The sequence below is a fragment of the Tursiops truncatus genome, chromosome X, assembly GCF_011762595.2.
Source record: "Tursiops truncatus isolate mTurTru1 chromosome X, mTurTru1.mat.Y, whole genome shotgun sequence".
Taxonomy (NCBI): domain Eukaryota; kingdom Metazoa; phylum Chordata; class Mammalia; order Artiodactyla; family Delphinidae; genus Tursiops; species Tursiops truncatus.
In genome coordinates this window covers 123472239-123493173 of record NC_047055.1, presented here as the reverse complement: position 1 = coordinate 123493173, position 20935 = coordinate 123472239, and the positions used below count along the sequence as shown (strand labels likewise).

The 20935-nt window shown below is 42.1% G+C and overlaps 1 protein-coding gene across 3 annotated transcripts in view; it reads right to left on the bottom strand.

Moving 5' to 3' along the window:
- Nucleotides 1–2426: 2426 nt before the first annotated feature.
- The window catches only part of LOC101338804 (patatin-like phospholipase domain-containing protein 4), a 33945-nt gene continuing 15436 nt past the window's right edge, over nucleotides 2427–20935 (bottom strand). For all 3 annotated transcript variants that reach the window (XM_073799155.1, XM_033849643.2, XM_033849644.2), the window contains exons 5-7: nucleotides 19003–19068; nucleotides 8314–8466; nucleotides 2427–7593 (exon numbers count right to left, since the gene is read on the bottom strand). In XM_073799155.1, the coding sequence (XP_073655256.1) occupies nucleotides 7453–7593; nucleotides 8314–8466; nucleotides 19003–19068 (360 nt within the window). In that variant the 3' untranslated portion in view covers nucleotides 2427–7452. The remainder of the gene's footprint in view (nucleotides 7594–8313; nucleotides 8467–19002; nucleotides 19069–20935) is intronic.

Below are 20935 nucleotides of genomic sequence, written 5' to 3'. Positions count from 1 at the left end.
ACCCAGCAGTCCCACTACTGGGCATATACCCTGAGAAAACCATAATTCAAAAAGAGTCATGTACCACAATGTTCATTACAGCTCTGTTTACGATAGCCCAGAGATGGAGACAACCTAAGTGCCCATCATCGGATGAATGGATAAAGAAGCTGTGGCACATATATACAATGGAATATTACTCAGGCATAAAAAGAAACGAAATTGAGCTATTTGTAATGAGGTGGATAGACCTAGAGTCTGTCATACAGAGTGAAGTAAGTCAGAAAAAGAAAGACAAATACCGTATGCTAACACAAATATATGGAATCTAAGAAAAAAAATGTCATGAAGAATCTAGGGGTAAGACAGGAATAAAGACACAGACCTACTGGAGAATGGACTTGAGGATATGGGGAGGGGGAAGGGTGAGTTGTGACAAAGCGAGAGAGAGGCATGGACATATATACACTACCAAACGTAAGGTAGATAGCTAGTGGGAAGCAGCCGCATGGCACAGGGAGATCAGCTCAGTGCTTTGTGACCGCCTGGAGGGGTGGGATAGGGAGGGAGACGCAAGAGGGAAGAGATATGGGAACATATGTATATGTATAACTGATTCACTTTGTTATAAAGCAGAAACTAACACACCATTGTAAAGCAATTATACCCCAATAAAGATGTTAAAAAAAAGACAGCCCTCAGAATGGGAGAAAATACTTGCATATGGAGCAACTGCCAAAGATTAGTCTCCAAAATTTACAAGCAGCTCATGCAGCTCAATATTAAAGAATCAAACAACCCAATCCAAAAATGGGCAGAAGACCTAAGCAGATGTTTCTCCAAAGAAGACATACAGATGGCCAAGAAGCACATGAAAAGCTGCTCAACATCACTAATTATTAGAGAAATGCAAATCAAAACTACAATGAGGTATCACCTCACACCAGTTAGAATAGGCATCATCAGACAATCTACAAACAACAAATGCTGGAGAGGGTGTGGAGAAAAGGGAACCCTCTCGCACTTTTGGTAGCAATGTAAATTGATACAGCCACTGTGGAGCACAGTATGGAGGTTCCTTAAGAAACTGAAAATAGAATTACCATATGATCCAGCAATCCCACTACTGGGCATATACCCAGAGAAAACCAGAATTTAAAAAGACACATGCACCCCAATATTCATTGCAGAACTATTTACAATAGCCAGATCATGGAAGCAACCTAAATGCCCATCAACAGATGAATGCATAAAGAAGTTGTGGTACATATATATACAATGGAATATTACTCAGCCATAAAAAGGAACTAAATTGAGTCATTTGTTGAGACGTGGGTGGACCTAGAGACTGCCATACAGAGTGAAGTAAGTCAGAAAGAGAAAAACAAATATCGTATATTAACGCATGTATGTGGAACCTAGAAAAATGGTACAGATGAACCGGTTTGCAGGGCAGAAGTTGAGACACAGATGTAGAGAACAAACGTATGGACACCAAGGGGGGAAAACTGCAGTGGGGTGGGGATGGTGGTGTGCTGAATTGGGCGATTGGGATTGACATGTATACAGTGATGTATATAAAAGTGATGACTAATAACAACCTGCAGTATAAAAAAACAAACAAAAAAACAACTAATACTAAACTTTCTTTGGGTTATTTGTATGGAAATATGTTAATATAAATGTTTCAGACATTACATGAAATTTCTAAAAATCTTATATGTTCTGATATAATGTTATATGTCATAATTCTAGTTATTTAAAATGTATATCTCAGAAATAACTACATTTCCTTGTCAATTGATTATGAACTTTCATCAAATATTTAACCATCGTCATTTTTAAGTCTTTTGTCATTTACAGACAGTTCTGGGTGTACTCTGATGCTTTTGCAAAAATGTTCCTATAAAAGGGTTTCATCTTCAAGGAATTCATGGAAAAGACTGTGACAAGTACAGGTTTCCAGTAACTGACCATACTGCTGAACTGAATGAATAAGCATTTTCAGAACTCTAATGGAAAACTGATGAATTCATAAAAGTGCTAACAAAAGATCAAGATAAAAAAAAATTAAATAAATGGGACTGAGTGAACTGATGAGGATGATTATAATTTTCATGACTTTCTGTTTGAGTAAAGAAAAAAAAATCCCCCACACACAGAAAAAGAACTTAGGATGAGAGAAGAAATAAATATTTCAAACATAGTACTGATGATTTATTCTACCATGCCATATATGAAGGGTGATTTTTTTAATTTAAACAAAGGCATTTTAAACACAAATTGAGAACCTCAGTGACACTGATGTTCTAAAATTTGGTTAGAATTGTGTTTTCAGACTCTAGCTCCTGACTTGTTAGCAGCTGTGAAATCATTTAAATGTCATGACAATATTTTTTTAATAAAATGTGATAAAAAATATCAAAAAGAATTACACATAACGAGAGTACTGTCTTATGAAATTATTTTTAATTTTTTTAATTTATGTATACATATGTGTATGTAAAATATATGCATATAGGTATTGGATCACCATATAAAGTAGGTCATATTCAAGCAAGGTCGGACATTTACAGACTCCCCTGGTGGTGCAGCGGTTAAGAATCCGCCTGCCAATGCAGGGGACATGGGTTCAAGCCGTGGTCCGGGAAGATCCCACATACTCCACATGAGCAACTAAGCCCATGTGCCACAACTACTAAGCCTGCGCTCTAAAGCCCACGAGCCACAACTACTGAGCCCACGTACCACAACTACTGAAACCCGTGCTCTTCAACAAGAGAAGCCACCGCAATGAGAAGCCCGCACACCACAACGAAGAATAGCCCCCGCTCGCTGCAATTAGAGAAAGCCCCATACAGCGAGAAAGACCCAACGCAGACTAAATTAATTAATTAATTTTAAAAAACCTTATTTACAAAAAAAAAAGAGAGGTTGGAAATCTCTGAAGAGAATGGTGTAGCAAGCATCACAATATACGGGTGGTTATAACGGGCAATCAAACAACCTTACTGTGTTTGGAAACAAGTTTTCAGATTGTGAAACCGGAAAACCCGTTCAAATTCAGTCATGTATTCAGTTCTCAGTGTGCTAGGCAGGGATTTGCAAAGCTGCTAATCTAACAACACACTTGATAGTGAAATATGAAGAATGATAGTAGAGCAGCCCACACAATGTCCTTCAGCTTTAGGGTGCTAAAACTATTCAAATGATGGTTCTCCTCATACTGCATGTAAATTCCAACGAAGCATCACACCCCTCATTCGGAGACACATGGTGAGTCTCTGTCTCTGTAACTGACAACCTAACTGAAATCCTTTTGTGTTTACCAACCTGTTAATGCTTTAGGAAGACAGATACCCTACCGTAAAAGCCTGCTTCCTTTCACAGGGATTTTTAAACACAAGACATTATGCGAAAGATAATTTGCAAGGCTTCATCTACTTTTTCCCTAGTTGTTGAGGAGGAATTGATGCATTTTAACTATATCAACTATACTTGGGTAGCAAGTAGAAGACAGTGGCTCTGGCTATCCTAAAGTCAGAGAGAGGGAATTCCCTGGCGGTCCAGTGATGAGGTTTCCGCCCTTTCACTTTCACTGGATCAATCCCTGGTCAGGGAACTGAGTTCCCACAAGCCAGGTGGTTGCTGCCAGATAAATCCAGTCACACAGAGAGTGCACTCAAAGGACATGAGCAGGAGGCTCCCTCAGTCAGCAGTGATGGAGGCCCGGGCTTCTGAACAGTGCCAAGCCTTGACTGTCTTGCATCAGGTTGGCCGTCCCAGAGCACTGCTCCTGCCTTGTGCTGCAGGATACCCGCCTGTGGCTGTGTCACTGCTCCTCAGCTAAGTCTCACTCCGCTCACTCATTCTCCATCACGCACTCTCTCTGCTTCCACCCACACCTCTGGTGATCAGAGCCCATCTTCCAGCGCAATGACCCAAATGTTCAGTCCTGACTGATCTGTACTCTTGCTTCTGCCATAGACAGTCGCAGTAGTTTTCCACTAACTAGTCCACTAGTGATGGTAGTAGAGGGGATACCCAAGGGAATTACCTGGGTTTCATGGACATTCCTCCCTCCCCTCGTTGTACAGCAGCAAATCTACCTCCCTTTGAGCTACAGGTGGCATGTCTGTGTCCCGCCGACAAAAAAACCATAGGTTGAAATCCTAACCCCTAAGGTGATGGTAACAGGAAGTGGGGCCTTTGGGAGGTGGTTAGATCACAAGGGTGGAGCCCTTATGAATGGGATTAGCGTCCTTAAGAAAGGACCTGGAAAGCTTACTCACCCCTTCCACCATGTGAAGACAGTGAATTGGCCAGTGCCTTGATCTTGGACTTCCTAGGCTTTAGAACAGGGAGCAATGTCTGTGGTCTTCTGTTACAGCAGCCTGAATAGACTAAGATGCCTTGCTAGGGATGACGACATCCTCCGTCTACTACCATTGCTTCTGTGCATCCCGTGCAAGGAGCCATGAGAAGTGGCAGCGAAATGCATCCCTTCCCTCGTCTGTGCTTCCAACAAACTACCTTTACCTTATTTCAAGATCAAGTTGGATATGCTGTTATGAGTTGTGCAAGACTGCATATTCAGAGATGCTTTCTATACATAACAAGGAAAAGATTGAATCCTATTCTTGCCCCTCTTGAAGTACATCAAGAGAAAGGGATATTAAAAAAAAAAAAGAGAGAGAGCAGGAGAATTATCCCAAGGGGACGTATGTGAGGATACATAACTATATGTATTAGCATTTAGTCAGCAAAGCTTTGAGTTGTGTCAATAGGGACAAACGTAAGTGCAGAGGTGAGCAATTACATGAATTCAGCCCACCTAAACTGTCAATCTGTGAACAATGATAACTACTTTCAATAGTACTATAATATAAAGTTATAATGAAATAATACTGTTACTCGTATATAATAGCAATTATTATTATTACTGAAGTTTATCCACTTTTCCTCATCTGCAGTAATTGCTTTTCCTCCCACTTCAAGCTATGTGGATAATTACTTCAAATTTCAGTTTTATTTTGCTATAGTGTAGACATAACTCAGGCCAGAAAAACCTCAAAACCCCGAATTTCCCTAATCATTGGTTCCTCAACTGTAAAAGTAATGCCCTAGATCCAGAAACATTTCTATGACTTATATATATATATATATATATATATATTTATATATATTTTAGTCATCAGGAAAAAAAGCAGCATAAATGAAATGTGTCCATGTTAACTGCCCATGTCTGTTTAGGATCATAATTCAATGCTCAGAGCCTCACAGCTCTTTCTTTGCAAGCTTCTCATATGCACACACAATGCCCCATATTGGGAAACCAGAATGTAAGAGAGTTTTGTGGGGGTTTTTTTTTGTTTTGTTTTAAATATACTGCTTGGTCCTTTCGCACATTACTTAACTTCAAAACCAAATCTATTTTCTCTAATTGTCAGTAGAAGCAGTGGGTTACCATAGTTACAAAGTAGAGACTGTTACTGAAAAGAAGACTAATGAAATTTTAAATGACAGATTCAAAGATATTAGGAAATTACCCCAACAGGGCAACGGGCACTTATCAAGCTGCCAGTCCCAGTAATTACCGAGCAAACCTATCAGGAACCGGGTCAGAAAGTCTCTTCAGATGTTCCATACACCAGTGCTACAGCGCTTTGAAGGGCTGGTCCCAATAACATGGGCACCCTGTCGTTAGCGCCCATTTCTGTTACTACAGCTGCATGAGGACGCTCCGTAGCCACCACACAGCGTGGGCTGTGACAGGCCTCAGGTGAGGAGATGGCACAGCACACCTGGAGGACGCTGATGCTACAGATGAGGTGCTGTATTACGGGGCCACGTCTCCCAAGTGTTAGAAAGTTGCTGCCCTGCAGACCCATCTTCCCACCATCTTACAGGATTTTTCAAGGCAAGTACCATCCACTCACATGGTCAAAGACATACGTAGAAGGTACGATATCGTTTTTAAAAGTCTAACATATGAAGGTTTGGTTTTGCTCGGGGAGGAATCGATAAGTAATTTACTGAAATAGCATACAAATAGATTATTCACATAAAATAACAGGTAAGGGGAAAATCTAGTGAATAAACAGATGGAAGAACGGAGAATCCATCCACTTCAAGTCACTTATGAGAACAACATATTAAGATTTAACTACATGTTTGCTAGAGTAGGAAAAAACACAGACCCCCAAGAAACATCACTACTCTCCGAGTCCTGGCATGACTCGTAAGAAAACAAGCAGTAGTTGGTGTTTCTATGCTAAAAGTTGTGTATTTTGGGCAAGAACCATAAAATTGACTTAAAGATGGTTTCAAACGGTAAAAAGAGAAATGCAAAACAATTAAAGACATGCAATTAAACTGGTTTGTGTCTCACTGCTTCATAGTAATTAAGAGTTCATGCTTGGGAAAGCACCATAAAAACGAGTTAAGATTTAAGACGGGTGTACATGAGTCAGTGTAAACCTACACATGAGTCCTCAAGTGACAGGACAACTACTCAAAAAATGGAAGACCTGGGGTCGGTATAGCATGATTTAAAAATAATGAAGGAATGATGATTCTGGACTGAATTGTTATTTGCTAGGCTACTTGGTTGACTTGGCTCTTCGTGTCTAGTAGTATCTTATCCATTTAAGTTCTTAGAGTACCTATGTCTGGTACACAGAGTAATGACTGAACACTTGGTGAAGTATGGCCTTGAAGGAATAGGGAGAGAAAGACAGAGAAACCAGGACAGAGAAAGAGCTGGGGAGATAAGGACAGAGAATATTAACGACAGGGAGGCGTCAGAAGAGCCTGACAATGACGTGAGCTGGCGAGCAGGTTTCCGGAGGGCAAGGGCTAAGGAAGACATACCTAATTTCAAACTCTGGGCTTCCGGTTACTCTCTGCTATTCACCTTTCTACCTCCACCCCAGGAACAACTGTACACACCTAGGAAAAGCAAGCCTTTGTTGCTCCACTCCTTGTTAAAGGCCTTTCATGACGCTGACTATTTCTCACATCCCTCCTGGCCCACCTGAGAGGGAGTGGGGTCCAGCCTGAGAACATGCTCCCTTCCATTCTGGAACTACAGGACACCGGTGTCTCCTGGAAACGCCCGTGCTTCACGTCTGAAGGGTGCTGCCACGTTATCCGTGCAGAGAATGTGTGCACCACGACCCTCATTTCCAGCATACCACGGTTTCCCCAGAGAACCCCTTACGTTCCCAGCGGGCTTTCAAAGGATGTGGTGGTTCTCTTACAACGATTCCTTACCACCTGAGTGTAACCTTCTTAATGACGCTGCCAAATTCAACCAAAATGCCTCATTTCCTTGCACCAAGTAATGATTTAAAACTTACAAATATTACAAAAACTAATAACAAAACAGATAGAGAGTTATGATAGGCTTTTAAAAAAGGATTAGAGACCTCCATCAAAAACGGTCTGAAATGTGCTTTGCGTTGTAAAGTTTTAAGCGTTGTATTCAAACCAACTTTCTTTAAGTAAAAACTTGATGGCGTCATCAAAGCCACGACGATATAGTGATTCCATTATCGTCTCGCTTGGTGGGAAAAGGGCTTGGTGAAGCCTCACCAGGTTTGCCGTGGACAGCTAGGATAGAAAGACAAATGGAAGCTGGAGGATATTACGGTACAGGTAAATGGACATCATCTCTGTAACCGAAGCTTTCTTATCATAGATGCTATTAGCAATCTAAAAAAAAGTCAGGAGGAAGAAAATTAAATTTAAAAATTCACCCCCACCCATATACTGCATGAGGGTTTCTCAGCCTGGGGACCACTGGCGTTTTGGGCCAGATGCTTCTTTGTGGTGGGGCCGTCCTGTGCACTGTAGGATGCTGAGTAGCATCCCCGGGCTCCACCCACTAGATGCCAGCACACACCCCAGACGTGATGACCAAAACCGGCTCCAGACACTGCCAGTGTCTCCTGTGTACGATATCACCTCCTGTTGAGAGCTATTCGACGAGATTAAGGGAATCCACATTTTTATGTAAGTTATTCTGTTAGGTCCTAAGTTTTTCTCTTACCTACTTAATTCCTGCCATGTTTTAAAACAATTAAGTGATCTAATTTAAAAGTGCACTGAAATCCTGCCCAGTATACTGACCTGAAAAATAAGTGAAGAAATGGAAAATGTTTCACAAATAGACTGTTGATAGTAACAGTCATGTCCGTATGCATGACACATGTAGATTATTTAAATATTTATGCAATTTGTACATAAAACTGAGTTGCCAAAGTTCTGGAAGCATGTGGAAAGTTTTCGGAGATGAGGAGTCTTCAGTTATCAGTGAACATCATTACTCACCAGTATGTGCTGCTTGGCTATGGTCACATAGAAATCCAGCTGCCCTTCGTCCTGCGGGGAGATGTCCACTCTCCCGCTGAATGCTGAGACGGTCACTGTCCGGCCTACAGGCAGGACGGGCAGGCTGTTGGTAAAGCATCCGTCTACCCATTTCTGTGGAAAGCACACCGCTCATCAGCGCCTGTCGACAACATCCCTCCCACGTGAAGAAAACGAGCATGCATTTCCCCAAAAGGACTCTTTCCTTCTAACAAGGCATGCCTTGGGAACGCCCTTAACTTACGGTTTATCAGGACCCGTCAGATTAGATTTGTTTTGGAAGCAAAGCAAATCTTTGTATGCATATCATTAACCCATATAATAAGAACCCTGAACAGAATCAGGAAGTCTCTCCAATTGTTTAAAAGCTTTAAGTAGATCATTTCACATAAGAAGTACCTAAATTTTTACTGATGACGGTGCTTGCATAAGAAGCCATGTGTAATTAGGCTGGGATTCATTATCTAATCAGAATGCAAAGCCAGGTTTACTCTGACACTGAGCAAACCGTCCCCAAAACAGGAGTTTGTGCTGCTGTGGCTTGTGGGATCTTAGTTCCCCGACTAGGGATGGAACCTGTGCCCCCCTGCAGTGGAAGCGCAGAGTCTTAACCACTGGACTGCCAGGGAAGTCCCAGGAGGTTCTACCTTTACCCTAAGAACTGGAAATCGGCATTTTCTGTAGCAAACTTAAAAATAAATAGAACCGCCAGAAACCCTTCCATTTCCAAAGCGGTTCCTGAGTATGTAACGTCTTCAAGCCTTGAAGAACTGGGGAGGAGAGGTGCTGTGTTAAACAGGAACATTACTCAGAAGACATTCTGTGCGTTCAGACCCAAGCCTGAAGGAAAGGCATGGACAGAGCAGGTCAGAGAAGCTTCTAGAGGCTTGTGCAGAATTGTACACTGGGAAAGGATTGAAGAAACACAAAGATAATACTCCTTACATTGTTTCAAGGCAAAAGGGTCTCCATCTTTCCTTGAGCCCACACGTTAACCGAATCAGCTCTAACAATAAATAAATAAGCAAACATGCAACACTGAGGTTCAAATGCTCCCAGCTGTATCTGAATTGGAAATACCCTGCAGGTGATGTGAGAAAAAAAAGCGGGGGGCTGGAAAGTGTGGAGAATGCTGCACAGAAGAATCTTTTGTGGGGAAAGCAAGAAGGTGGGGTGATGAGCAAGAAACCAGTTAGAATAAAGCATCCTGGGGCTTCCCTGGTGGTGCAGTGGTTAAGAATCCACCTGCTAATGCAGGGGACATGGGTTTGATCCCTAGTCCAGGAAGATCCCACATGCCACGGAGCAACTAAGCCCGTGCACCACAACTACTGAGCCCATGTGCCGCAACTACTGAAGCCCACGTGCTGCAACTACTGAAGCCCACGAGCCGCAACTACTGAGCCCGCACACCACAACAAAGAGTAGCCCCTGCTCCCCGGAACTAGAGAAAGCCCACGCCCAGCAATGAAGATCCAACACAGCCAAAAATTTTAAAAATAAAAAAATAAAATAAAGCATCCTTAACTCACTTAAAACTGTTCATTCCTCTTTTCTCACATGTCTTTTTTAAAATCTTTCTTGTTTTGATTTCTAGAGCTGGTTACTAAATGATCAGTACAGCATTGTTTACAAAGGCCTCAGCCAGCCACCAACTCCCCCCAGAGGGAATAAAAGTAAGTAAATAAAAGGTGAAAATGTGTTGAAAATTTCTGTTGAACGAACTGCATTTTGGTGGAGCAGAAAACATAAATAGATTAGATTAAAATGAACCTGGCCTAGATAATTTGCTTGTTGTCATTATTTTTAAAAGAACAAAACACATATAATTATGTTTATTATAGAGCACACATATTTGTTTGTGTATAATACGTGTATGTGGATATATGCATACATATATACACACGCACACGACTATACAAACACAGTCTAAAAAAGGGAGGTTTGTAGTGAGAAGGCCCCCAGATATCTGGTTCTGTGCCTTATTGACCTGGAGCTTTTTTTTTCTTCCCTGATTGCTTTGGGTGTAGACACCAATTTCTGGAATAGGATAGTACCTAGAGAGAGAACAAAAAGACACCTTTCAAAATTACCTTTCTTATCCTCAGTAGAACATCTCACCAATGATGTAAAAATTCATATAGGTTTCATCAAGGGAAATTAAAAATATGTACCAAGGGTCATATAACTTAACTGAGAGCTCACCTGATTTATTCAACTGAAGGAAAAGAAGGGCAGTCTGGCTCATTAAATTGCAAAGTGTTCTAATCTACCATAGGGCTAATGACTGAGGTTTCAGGGAAATGAAAATCTTTTTTTCCAAGTTTCGTTTGCTCTTGTTAGCTTATTGTGATTGGATAAATGATTAGGGAAAACATACAGCTTATCCAATGACTTGATTCAGTCTTCAGCGTTACTGACTCCTGTCACCCTAACCCCACCAGCTCAGTTCTAAATGCAGAGTGCATCTTACTCCTGGCTCATGCTCTCCTGAGCTGTATCACTCCCAGCAACCACACACACACACTCGGGCACTCAGATTCTAGCAAAATTGCTGGAAACGACGCCAACAGCAGCCAACATTCCTCCGTGCAAATATACTGCATGTGGTACAGACGGTTTAAAATTCTGCATTTTATATACTCCTGGCCATGATTCTCTGACTGTTTGCAGTACATTCCTCCAGGTCAGTCCCCCATTCCCACCTCGTGGACAGCACTCCATAAGCTGGGAATTACTGCCATGAGTCCTAGGATTCCAAAATTTTCCTCATGGGTCTTCCCAGGGTAGCGTTGCCCTGTGTTGGTTAGTTTCAGTACCTAGCACCATCATCCTCAAAGGAAAGGGAATGCCCAAATATGTAAAAAAAAAAAAAAAATTCCCGGGCAAAATGTGTTTCAAAAATCAAACTTGCGGGCTTCCCTTGTGGCGCAGTGGTTGAGAGTCCGCCTCCGATGCAGGGGACACGGGTTCGTGCCCCGGTCCTGGAAGATTCCACATGCCACGGAGCGGCTGGGCCCGTGAGCCATGGCCGCTGAGCCTGTGCGTCCGGAGCCTGTGCTCCACAACGGGAGAGGCCACAACAGTGAGAGGCCCGCGTACCACAAAAAAAAAAATAAATAAAATAAATAAATAAATCAAACTTGCTTCTGTCCCCGCAGTTGTTGTCACTTGTCCTAATACCCTTGATTCCCATATTCTAAACGTGCTCCATGGTAAGGTCCACTGCCTAAGCCCAGAGACTTGTGAAGACACAACTGCTCAGTAGAGAAGAAAATCTCGTGCCCCATGGTGGGGTAGGGGGTCTAGTGTAACTGTCCTCTGAGGGTGACAGCACTGGAAACCAGAGCTAATGCAGTTATTCTAAAGGGTAATGGCACCTGTCACACCCAAGCCCGGCAGTGTATTCATCTGTCAGTACGTGTCAACCTCTGCCTTACACATGACATGTTATGGGTACATGCGAGGCTCACGAATTCCAGCAACTCTTGTTACATAATTAAAGAGGGAACTTTAAAACCTGAGGTGGGCACTTGAGCTGAAAGGGCTTATTTGTTCATCTAGCAAGTCCTTCCACAGCACCCAGTGTGTGCCTGGGTGTGCACTCCACACTGCGACATGCTCACGATAGAACCGCGATGCAGGGCTGAATTTGCTTCAAGTGTATTTTGCTCAAAAAGCAAGTAAAAAAAAATACTTTTGTCAGAAAGACAAATACCATATGATATCACTTACATGTGGAACCTAAAATGTGACACAAATGAACTTACCTACAAAACAGAAACAGACTCACAGACCTAGAGAACAGACTTGTGGTTGCCAGGGGGAAGGGGGGTAGGGGAGGGAAGAATTGGGAGTTTGGGGTTAGCAGATGCAAACTAGTATATATAGAATGGATAAACAACAAGGTCCTACTGCAGAGCACAGGGAATTATATTCAATATCCTCTGATAAAGAGTAATGGAAAACGATATGAAAAAGAATGTATATATGTGTATAACTGAGTCACTGTGCTGTGCAGCAGAAATTAAAGACAACATTGTACATCAACTATACTTCAATAAAATAAATTTTTAAAGTACTTTTTTTGGAAGACTGAATGAGACATTTATATCTATAATTATTATAAATACCATGGCACAGGGCCTAATGGTTTATTAAACAGCCTCTCATGTATCATTTAATTTGACCTTTACTATGACCCTATTGGGTAGGAGGGCCATCCTAGTAGTATGTTCAGTTTCCTCATTTTACAGAAAAGGAAATTGATGCTGGCAGGGTTACTTGTTCTAGGTCAGGGGTTGGGCAACCACCTGCTTCGGGAAATGAAGTTTTATTGGCACCCAGCCATGACATTTCCCACTTCACAGAGCTTTCCCACAAAACAGCAAAGTTGAGGAGTTGTGCTGGTCCAGACAGTATGTCCCACAATGCAGAGAGTAGTTAGTATCTGATACTTTCAGAAAATATTTGCATGAAGTAAGTCAGAAAAAGAAAGATAAATACCATATGATACCGTTCATATGTGGAATCTAAAATCTGACACAAATGAACTTATCTATGAAACAGAAACAGACACCCAGACACAGAGAAGAGACTTGTGGTTGTCAAGGGGGAGCACGGGAGGGAGGGGGTTGGGCTGGGAGTTCGGGGTTAGCAGATGCAAACTATTATGTATAGGATGGATGAACAACAAGTTCCCAACAAGTTCAACAACAAGTTCCTGTGTACAGCACAGGGAACTATATCCAACCTCCTGGGATAAAACAGAATGGAAAAGAATATGAAGAAAGAATGTCTCTGTGTATAACTGAGTCACTTTGCTGTACAGAAGAGATTGGCACAAGACTGTAAATCAACTTTATTTCAATTACAAAAAAAAAAAAGAAAATATTTGCCGACCCTGCTGGAAAGCACGCTGGCAAAAGGGGTGGAGCTGGTCCATTCACTCCACACTCACTGTTCTTCCTCACACACTGTAAGACACAGTGTAGGCGGGGAAGACCAGAGCTGCTTCTGCAGGGCTGAGGGGAAGCGGACCAGGGGAAGCAGACCAGGGGAAGTGAAGGAGGTTTGAAAAAAAAAATTTTACTTACAAACATACCTTGTTTGCTGTCATGATATAGAGAACAAACAGTCACACCTACAGAAGGTTCTTGGGCATGACTCAAAACAGAGTGGGGAGAGGAGGGAGAGGGAGGAGGGGGAGAGGGGAGAGGGAGGAAGGGGGAGGGGGAGAGAGGATGGGGAGGGGGAAGAGGGAGGAAGGAGGGAGGGGTGAGAGGGAGGAAGGGGGAGAGAGGAAGGGTGAAGGGGGAGGGGGAGAAGGGGGAGAGAGAGGAAGGGAGAGGGGTGAGAGGGTGGAAGGGGGAGGGGAGAGGGACAAAGGGGGAGGGGAAGAGGGAGGAAGAGGGGGAGGGGAGAGGGAGGAAGGGGAGGGGTGAGAGGGTGGAAGGAGGAGGGGGGAGAGGGCCAAAGGGGGAGTGGGGAGAGGGAGGAAGGGGTAGGGACAAAGGGGGAGGGGGGATAGGGAAGAAGAGGGGAAGGGGAGAAGGGAGAGGGAGTGTGTTTATGTCAAATAGATACCCACCCCCCAGGACACAGGTCAGAATCTACCATTTGGGATGAAGAAACACAGGAGGGGACAAGAGACATAGGAGATTTTTTAATGAAAGGGTGACAGGTGAAAATAAATAAAATTTAAAAAATTAAAACCTGGTTGAGAAAACCTGCAGCACTGACTTGTACTAAATATTTTTGGTAAATTGCCGACTTAAGTTTTGGATTTCTGAAGGTTGCTCAAAAATGGTGATTCTATATACCCAACTTTCAGAAAACTCTAGCAGTTGAAATTCTACAAGTGCTATTTATTAATGGAAGACGTTCCCTGGAAAACTAACCTATTTTTTCAAAAATCAAATAGACATGCAGAATTTAAAAAGCCGATGAAAAATAAGAGCTTCTATTTCAGCATAGCTGTAAATTGATAACCAGAGTTCCATCAAGCCAAATCTAGCTGGTCGCCCAGCCAGCCACCGCCGTGCGCTGTGACAGTGACTGAGATAGGTATCCTCGTGACATGTCTAAATCATGAAGAAACAGAAGCCAAAGGACTGTAATAATAATTGTATATAAACACGTAGTAACAGAGCATTCTACAATTCTTTCCCACAGATATGCCAATAATGAAAAGATTAATAATTCATAACCCACGCAAAAGGCTCAATGACTAGAATACCATGATAAATACTCTCTATACAATACACTGTTACAATAGTGCTTGAAATCTAACTCAGAGCAAAAAACTAACCTATAGCTCTTCTTGTGATCTGCATCACAGTTCCAGAGATTAAAATATCAAAACAACAATAAAATAGTCACTTGCCAACACTAATGCTATGTCTTAAAATGAAACAAAACAAACAAACAAAAAAAACACTGATCAGGGATCTCCCTGGTGGTCCAGTGGGTAAGACTCCAATCTCCCAATGCAGGGTGCCCGGGTTTGATCCCTGGTCGGGGAACTAGATCCCACATGCCGGAACTAAGAGTTCGCATGCTGCAACTAAAAAGATTCCACGTGCTGCAACTAAGACCCGGCAAAGCCTAAATAAATAAATATTAAAAAGCAAAAACAAAAACTGATCAGTTAAGACCTCCTCTTGAAAATCCTTATTCTTGTTCCACATTGATGACCAGAACCTGTGAAAACGTGCTCTGAAAGTAGGCACATTCCCACAGCTTATTCAATCACTGGAAAGAGGCCATGTACACTGAAGGAAAATCCACTGGTAAAAATGATAAGATTGAAGTTCAATTTATTTCCATTTATTCAATTGTTAATGAATATCCAGTATAAGTGCGGTGCTAAAAACAGTCTCCTAAGATAAAGCCAGAGAAAGCTACAAAAACTTTTCTGAAAATTAGGAAAACCAGGAACTTCCCTGGTGGCGCAGTGGTTAAGAATCCGCCTGCCAATGCAGGGGACACAGGTTCGAGCCCTGGTCCAGGAAGATCCCACATGCCGCGGAGCAACAAAGCCCGTGCGGCACAACTACTGAGCCAGCCCACCACAACTACTGAAGCCCACGTGCCTAGACCCCGTGCTCCGCAACAAGAAAAGCCACTGCAATGAGAAGCCTGCGCACCGCAACGAAGAGTAGCCCCCGTTCTCGGCAAGTAGAGAAAGCCCACTCGCGGCAACGAAGACCCAACACAGCCAAAAATAAATAAATAAAATTTTTAAATTAATTAATTAATTTTAAAAATTCAAAAAATAAAAAATTAGGAAAACCAAGCCGTTTTCCAAGATGTTGTACCACTTCAAACAACTGGTAGACAGTTTAGGAAGGAATCATGCTGTTATTTGCTGTGGCTTAAGTCAATCTTAAATCTTATGAAGGTATGAAACTTCTACGTGATTAATAAAAGATTTTTTGCAATAAAAATATCAGGTCCACAAATAAGTATTAGTACAACCCAGTATGTTCCGTACCTAAGTGACACCAGACGTGGAGATGAGTGGTCAGCGGGTTGAACAGGAGCTGCATGCAGAAGCAGCGCAGGACACCTGTGGTTCTGCCTCAAACCCAAGTGATGCTGAGCTCTCTCTGCCCCCCTGCTGTTGCAACCTCCATCGCTTCAGAAAAACCACCAAGGCCAACCAGCAAATCAAAACCTGACCTCCACAAGAGCATCAAGACCCAGAACAGGAGAAAGCGTGACACAAAGTTTTATGGAATTAGGAAAAGCTCACACCCACAGCAAAACACTGCATTTAAAGCAAAGTTCGCATTTCCCTGAAAATGGAGCGATTCTACAGACTAACCTGGTCTAGAAAGCGTATTCAGCTGGGGGAAGGCAGGGGCCTGACAGAGTCCATAGCAAGCACACAAGGGCGCTGGCAAGTCGCCACCGTGTGGCTGCAGACACGAAGCAACGTCTCTGAGGAGCACACTGTCAATCACCGTGTGCACGGGGGCCCCTCTTCCTGCACTTCATTAAACACCCAAGGTAAACCGAACGCTTTCTGGAGACATTAGATTCTATTCAACAAGTAATTATGACGTGCCAACTGTGCACAGATGTCAGTCATCAGCAAGGCCGTGTCCCGCCTCCCAAGGTCCCTTTTTTCTCACACCTCTAGGTGCTGCATTCCCTGTTTAATTGAGACTGCCCTTGTTCCATGTTCCCATCTAAGTATTCAATCACATAGCAGGAAATTCAGCTGAGAACACCTTACCCTTTAACTATTCCTAGGCTTCTGGTCATACACCTGGAGCAGTGGGGATGGGGCAGGACAGAAATAAAATAAGGGGGATGGTTTTTTAAAGGAATGACCAAAGCAAAGTAAAGCAAGAGACACAGCGCAGATGCAAACGTTAGAGATCATCCTGGGAAAGTTGCCCCCTTACTAAGCTTGGTGACCTCAGTGAAGTGAATGAATGTTTCTACAACTCAATTTCCTCATCTGTAAAATACGGGGGTAATAATCCCTACAGCACATGGGAGTGGACTCTAATGCATCCAATAGAAAGCAATAAAAACAGGAAGTTTTACTTTTCCGGGTAAAAGAAATACAGAAGGTGGCCTGGTAAGGTCCCCCTCCTCAAGTCACTCAGGGCCCAGGTCTTTCCATCTCATTATTTGACTCTATCTAGGGTGCGATCTGTGACCTCATGATTCATAACAGCTGCCAGAGCTCTGGTCATCACATCTAAGTTCCAGGCAGCAGGAAGGAAAAAAAGGTACACAACCTCCCTTCCTGTAAGTCCCACAGTAATTCGGCCTACCTCTCACTGCCAGCACGTAAGGGGATGGCCACACCTAGCCGCAAGGGAAGGTGGAGAATGTGGCCTTTTAGCTACACGGTAACAGGCCCAGAAAAAAACTGGGTTTCTGTTACTAAGGAAGAAGAGGACAGTGTATGTTGGAAGAAACTAGGAGCCATTACCACCCATACCTCCTTCATAATACAGTGATTACTATTTAAACACAGGAAATGTTCAGCATCGTCTTAGAATATACTAGGCTTCTGGGACTCAGCTCTGTTCTAGCCTTGATTCCATCCCTCCTTTCCCCCCCATCTCCTTTCCATCACTTCCTTACTATACCTACATCCCACGTTCTCAGTCACCACCTCTTAATTTATCTATCACAACAGAAATTCTGTTGATTCTTGGATTCTGAATCCCCTTTTCATGATCATATACAATCTCATGAAACACCTGAGCATTTTGCATATTTTTTTCTACCATTTAGCCATTTCTGTCATGATTATATATTATCTACCATTTAGCCATTTCTGTCATGATTATATATTATCAAGCAATAGCATGAAGTAAAATCATTACATTTCAGATCATAAAATTAAAGTTCATAATCATAATGTAAAGTTGATTTTGATAGCATCTGTATTCGAAATTTATACGTAAAAACAAATGTTGATTTTTTTACAGCTCTAAGAGAAAATGCTACTTAACTTACTTTAGAATCATTATGTAAAGGGGAAACCTCTCCAATTTTCAAATGACAGCAAAGATCATACTCCTTGGTAACTGAGTATCTGCTAGCTCTGAGAGGCAGTATCCAAAATGGAAACAAAACAAAACAAAACAAAACAACAACAGCAAAAAAACACCTGGGTTTCCATGAGCTTATGTTTATTTTATGCTGCTTTAAAAAATTCAATGTATATTATGTTTCTACTTGGTCACAAAGAGGGTTTTAGCCTACAACATGTAAGCCCATCACTGCAAATAACATACTGTATGCATATAGGTAATAAAGAGAGTCCAAGTTGGACCTGATGGTCCACTCTTAGGCTGTCCATCTACATGGCCTCATCCAGTTACTCAACCTCATCCTCACCTGCCCGTTTGAGACAACCGTCCCAGGGCAGACTGCTTTGGGCCAAGGATCCTATGACAAGCACAGAAAAGGGCGGGAATGACCAGGAAAACTCAGAGAAAGAAAATCACAAGGCCTGACAAGGTCATAACACAGACAGACCCCCAATCACATTAGCTAAGAGATTTGCAAAAGTCAGTTCCTTGGTTGTAAGATCATGCATTCACTGAGCACAGGCCCTTCGCTGGGCCTTCAAAGTGAAAGAATGAATGACAGCTATTAAACACTTTTCCTGTACACATTTATGAATGAATACGTACATATCATGTATATATAAAACAAATGGCATTAATCATCCATGGCATTAATCATCCAATGGCATAAATCATCCATGAATATGTGCCTGATCTTGAGTAGGTGTTAAGAGACAGTGTATTTGATGACAAAAAGTACGTATCTCTGGTGTGGGTTAAATAGATACTGCATTTGGTTCTGAGATGCGTATCTCCGGTTTATGTATTAAATAGCTACTGTGTTTGATCACACAACTTTTAACTCTGGTGTGTGTTGAATAGATACTGTGTCTGGTTATCAGTGTGTGTGTAAGTGTGCAGGCGATAGGGCACCACAGCACCTGCACTTGATTTTTTTTGTTTTTTCTGCTAAACAGAAACAAAACTATGGGGAAACAAGTCATACAAATGGAGTTGGAGCCACCAGAATAACAGTACAATTGGATCTTTCGAAGGAAACATATGAACACGGGATTTACTGATCATCTGTCAGTTGTAAGCATCTTACCTGCCCTTTGTATTCCACTGGTTTTAGTCCTGCGTAAATAGGCACAAAGCTGCTGGCTAACAGGACCTAGACGGATAAAGAAACAGCTTGTGAAAGGAGGCATTAACACTCCTACGATATATTTCATGTCCCCTACTATGAAATTAAAATCGCTTAAATGTACAAAAATTTACTATAACAATGAGTTCCATGTATTTCAAGGGACACACTTAAATAGAAGATAACATTTATTGATATCAGAAAAGACCTTAAAGAGATATGCACAAATCATTGTTCTCCAACTCCATCCACTTCACCCGAGTAATACTGGCACTTAAATTGTAGACAGCCAAGTCATTACACAATTAAAGTCCAGGTAAGTCTAACTTCCTGAGTGTGTACAGGTTGCAAGTAAGTTATTTACGATGTTCTATCCTACACTGTAAGAATTATTTGAAAGTTTCACTCTATCTTCCACAGAAACAAACCCCTCTGGTTATTACGGCTCAGGGGATGTTTTCATTTATGTCACCAGGATGTAGCACATTTCATGAGCTAGTTACGTGGCCTGGATATGTAATGAGACACTGGCAGGGAGGGGCACCAATTATACTTTATCTTCCATTTAAAAAGTCGAAAAAGATTGCCATTTAAAAGATTACCATTTCTTCCCACAGAAGAAGCTGAGCTCTGGGAGCTTTTCTGACATGTGCAAGTTTTATTCTGCAATGCAGTTTTCAAATCGCTAGTGTTCTATTTGGAAAGATACAGTATTAGATATGGAATACTTAAGCTCCAATCCTTCAATTGATAATTGAAGACTCCAGGGCTGTTTGTTGTCAAAGAGTTCACGAGATTTTTTTTCCAAGTAGATATTATTCAGAACTGGATTATGGTCCCCAAAATGATTTGTACATCATCCACTTAGAATTCTTTAGAGATCAGAGGGCATTTCCCCCAAAGAAAGAATGGTAAAAGTATGATTTGTGAGGTCTGCTCTCAAAACCCAGCAATCCCACTACTGGGCATATACCCAGAGAAAACCATAATTCAAAAAGACACATGCACCCCAGTGTTCATCGCAGCACTATTTATAAGAGCTAGAACATGGAAGCAACCTAAATGTCCATCAACGGAGGAATGAATAAAGAAGATGTGGTACATATATACAATGGAATATTACTCAGCCATAAAAAGGAATGAGACTGGGTCATTTGTAGAGATGTGGATGGACCTAGAGACTGTCATACCGAGTGAAGTAAGTCAGAAAGAAAAAGACAAATACTGTATATTAACGCATATATGTGGAATCTAGAAAAATGGTATAGGTGATCTTATCTGCAAAACAGAATCAGAGACACAGATGTAGAGAACAAACCTATGGATACCAAGGGGGGAAAAGGGGGGATGGGATGAACTGGGAGATTGGGATTGACATATATACACTATTGATACTATGTATAAAATAGATAACTAATGAGAACCTACTGTATAGCTCAGGGAACTCTACTCAATGTTCTGTGGTGACCTAAATGCGAAGGAAATCCAAAAAAGAGGGGATACATGTATACGTATAGCTGACTAACTTTGCTGTACACCTGAAACTATCACAACATTGTAAAGCAACGATACGCCAATAAAAGTTTTTAAAAATAGTTGATTTATTCTGAAGTGCAAGTAAATGAGAGACCCAGTCACCAGCATAACGTGATTTCTATAGGACACTCCTCTGTGGGCGGCGACCTGACACAACTGTATTGCGACACTGCTGGGACTTGGCACAGACTTTCTTATGCGGTGGCTCCTTGTGACCAAAGATCCCACAGACGGGAAAGGGTCTGCATCTCCTTCACAGCCAGATGCTACTGATACCTGCAGGTACCGCCCCCCTTCTCCATAGTAGGAATGAAGACCCTCCGTAGTGGGGAAACAGCATCCTCCCATGCTGCCGGTG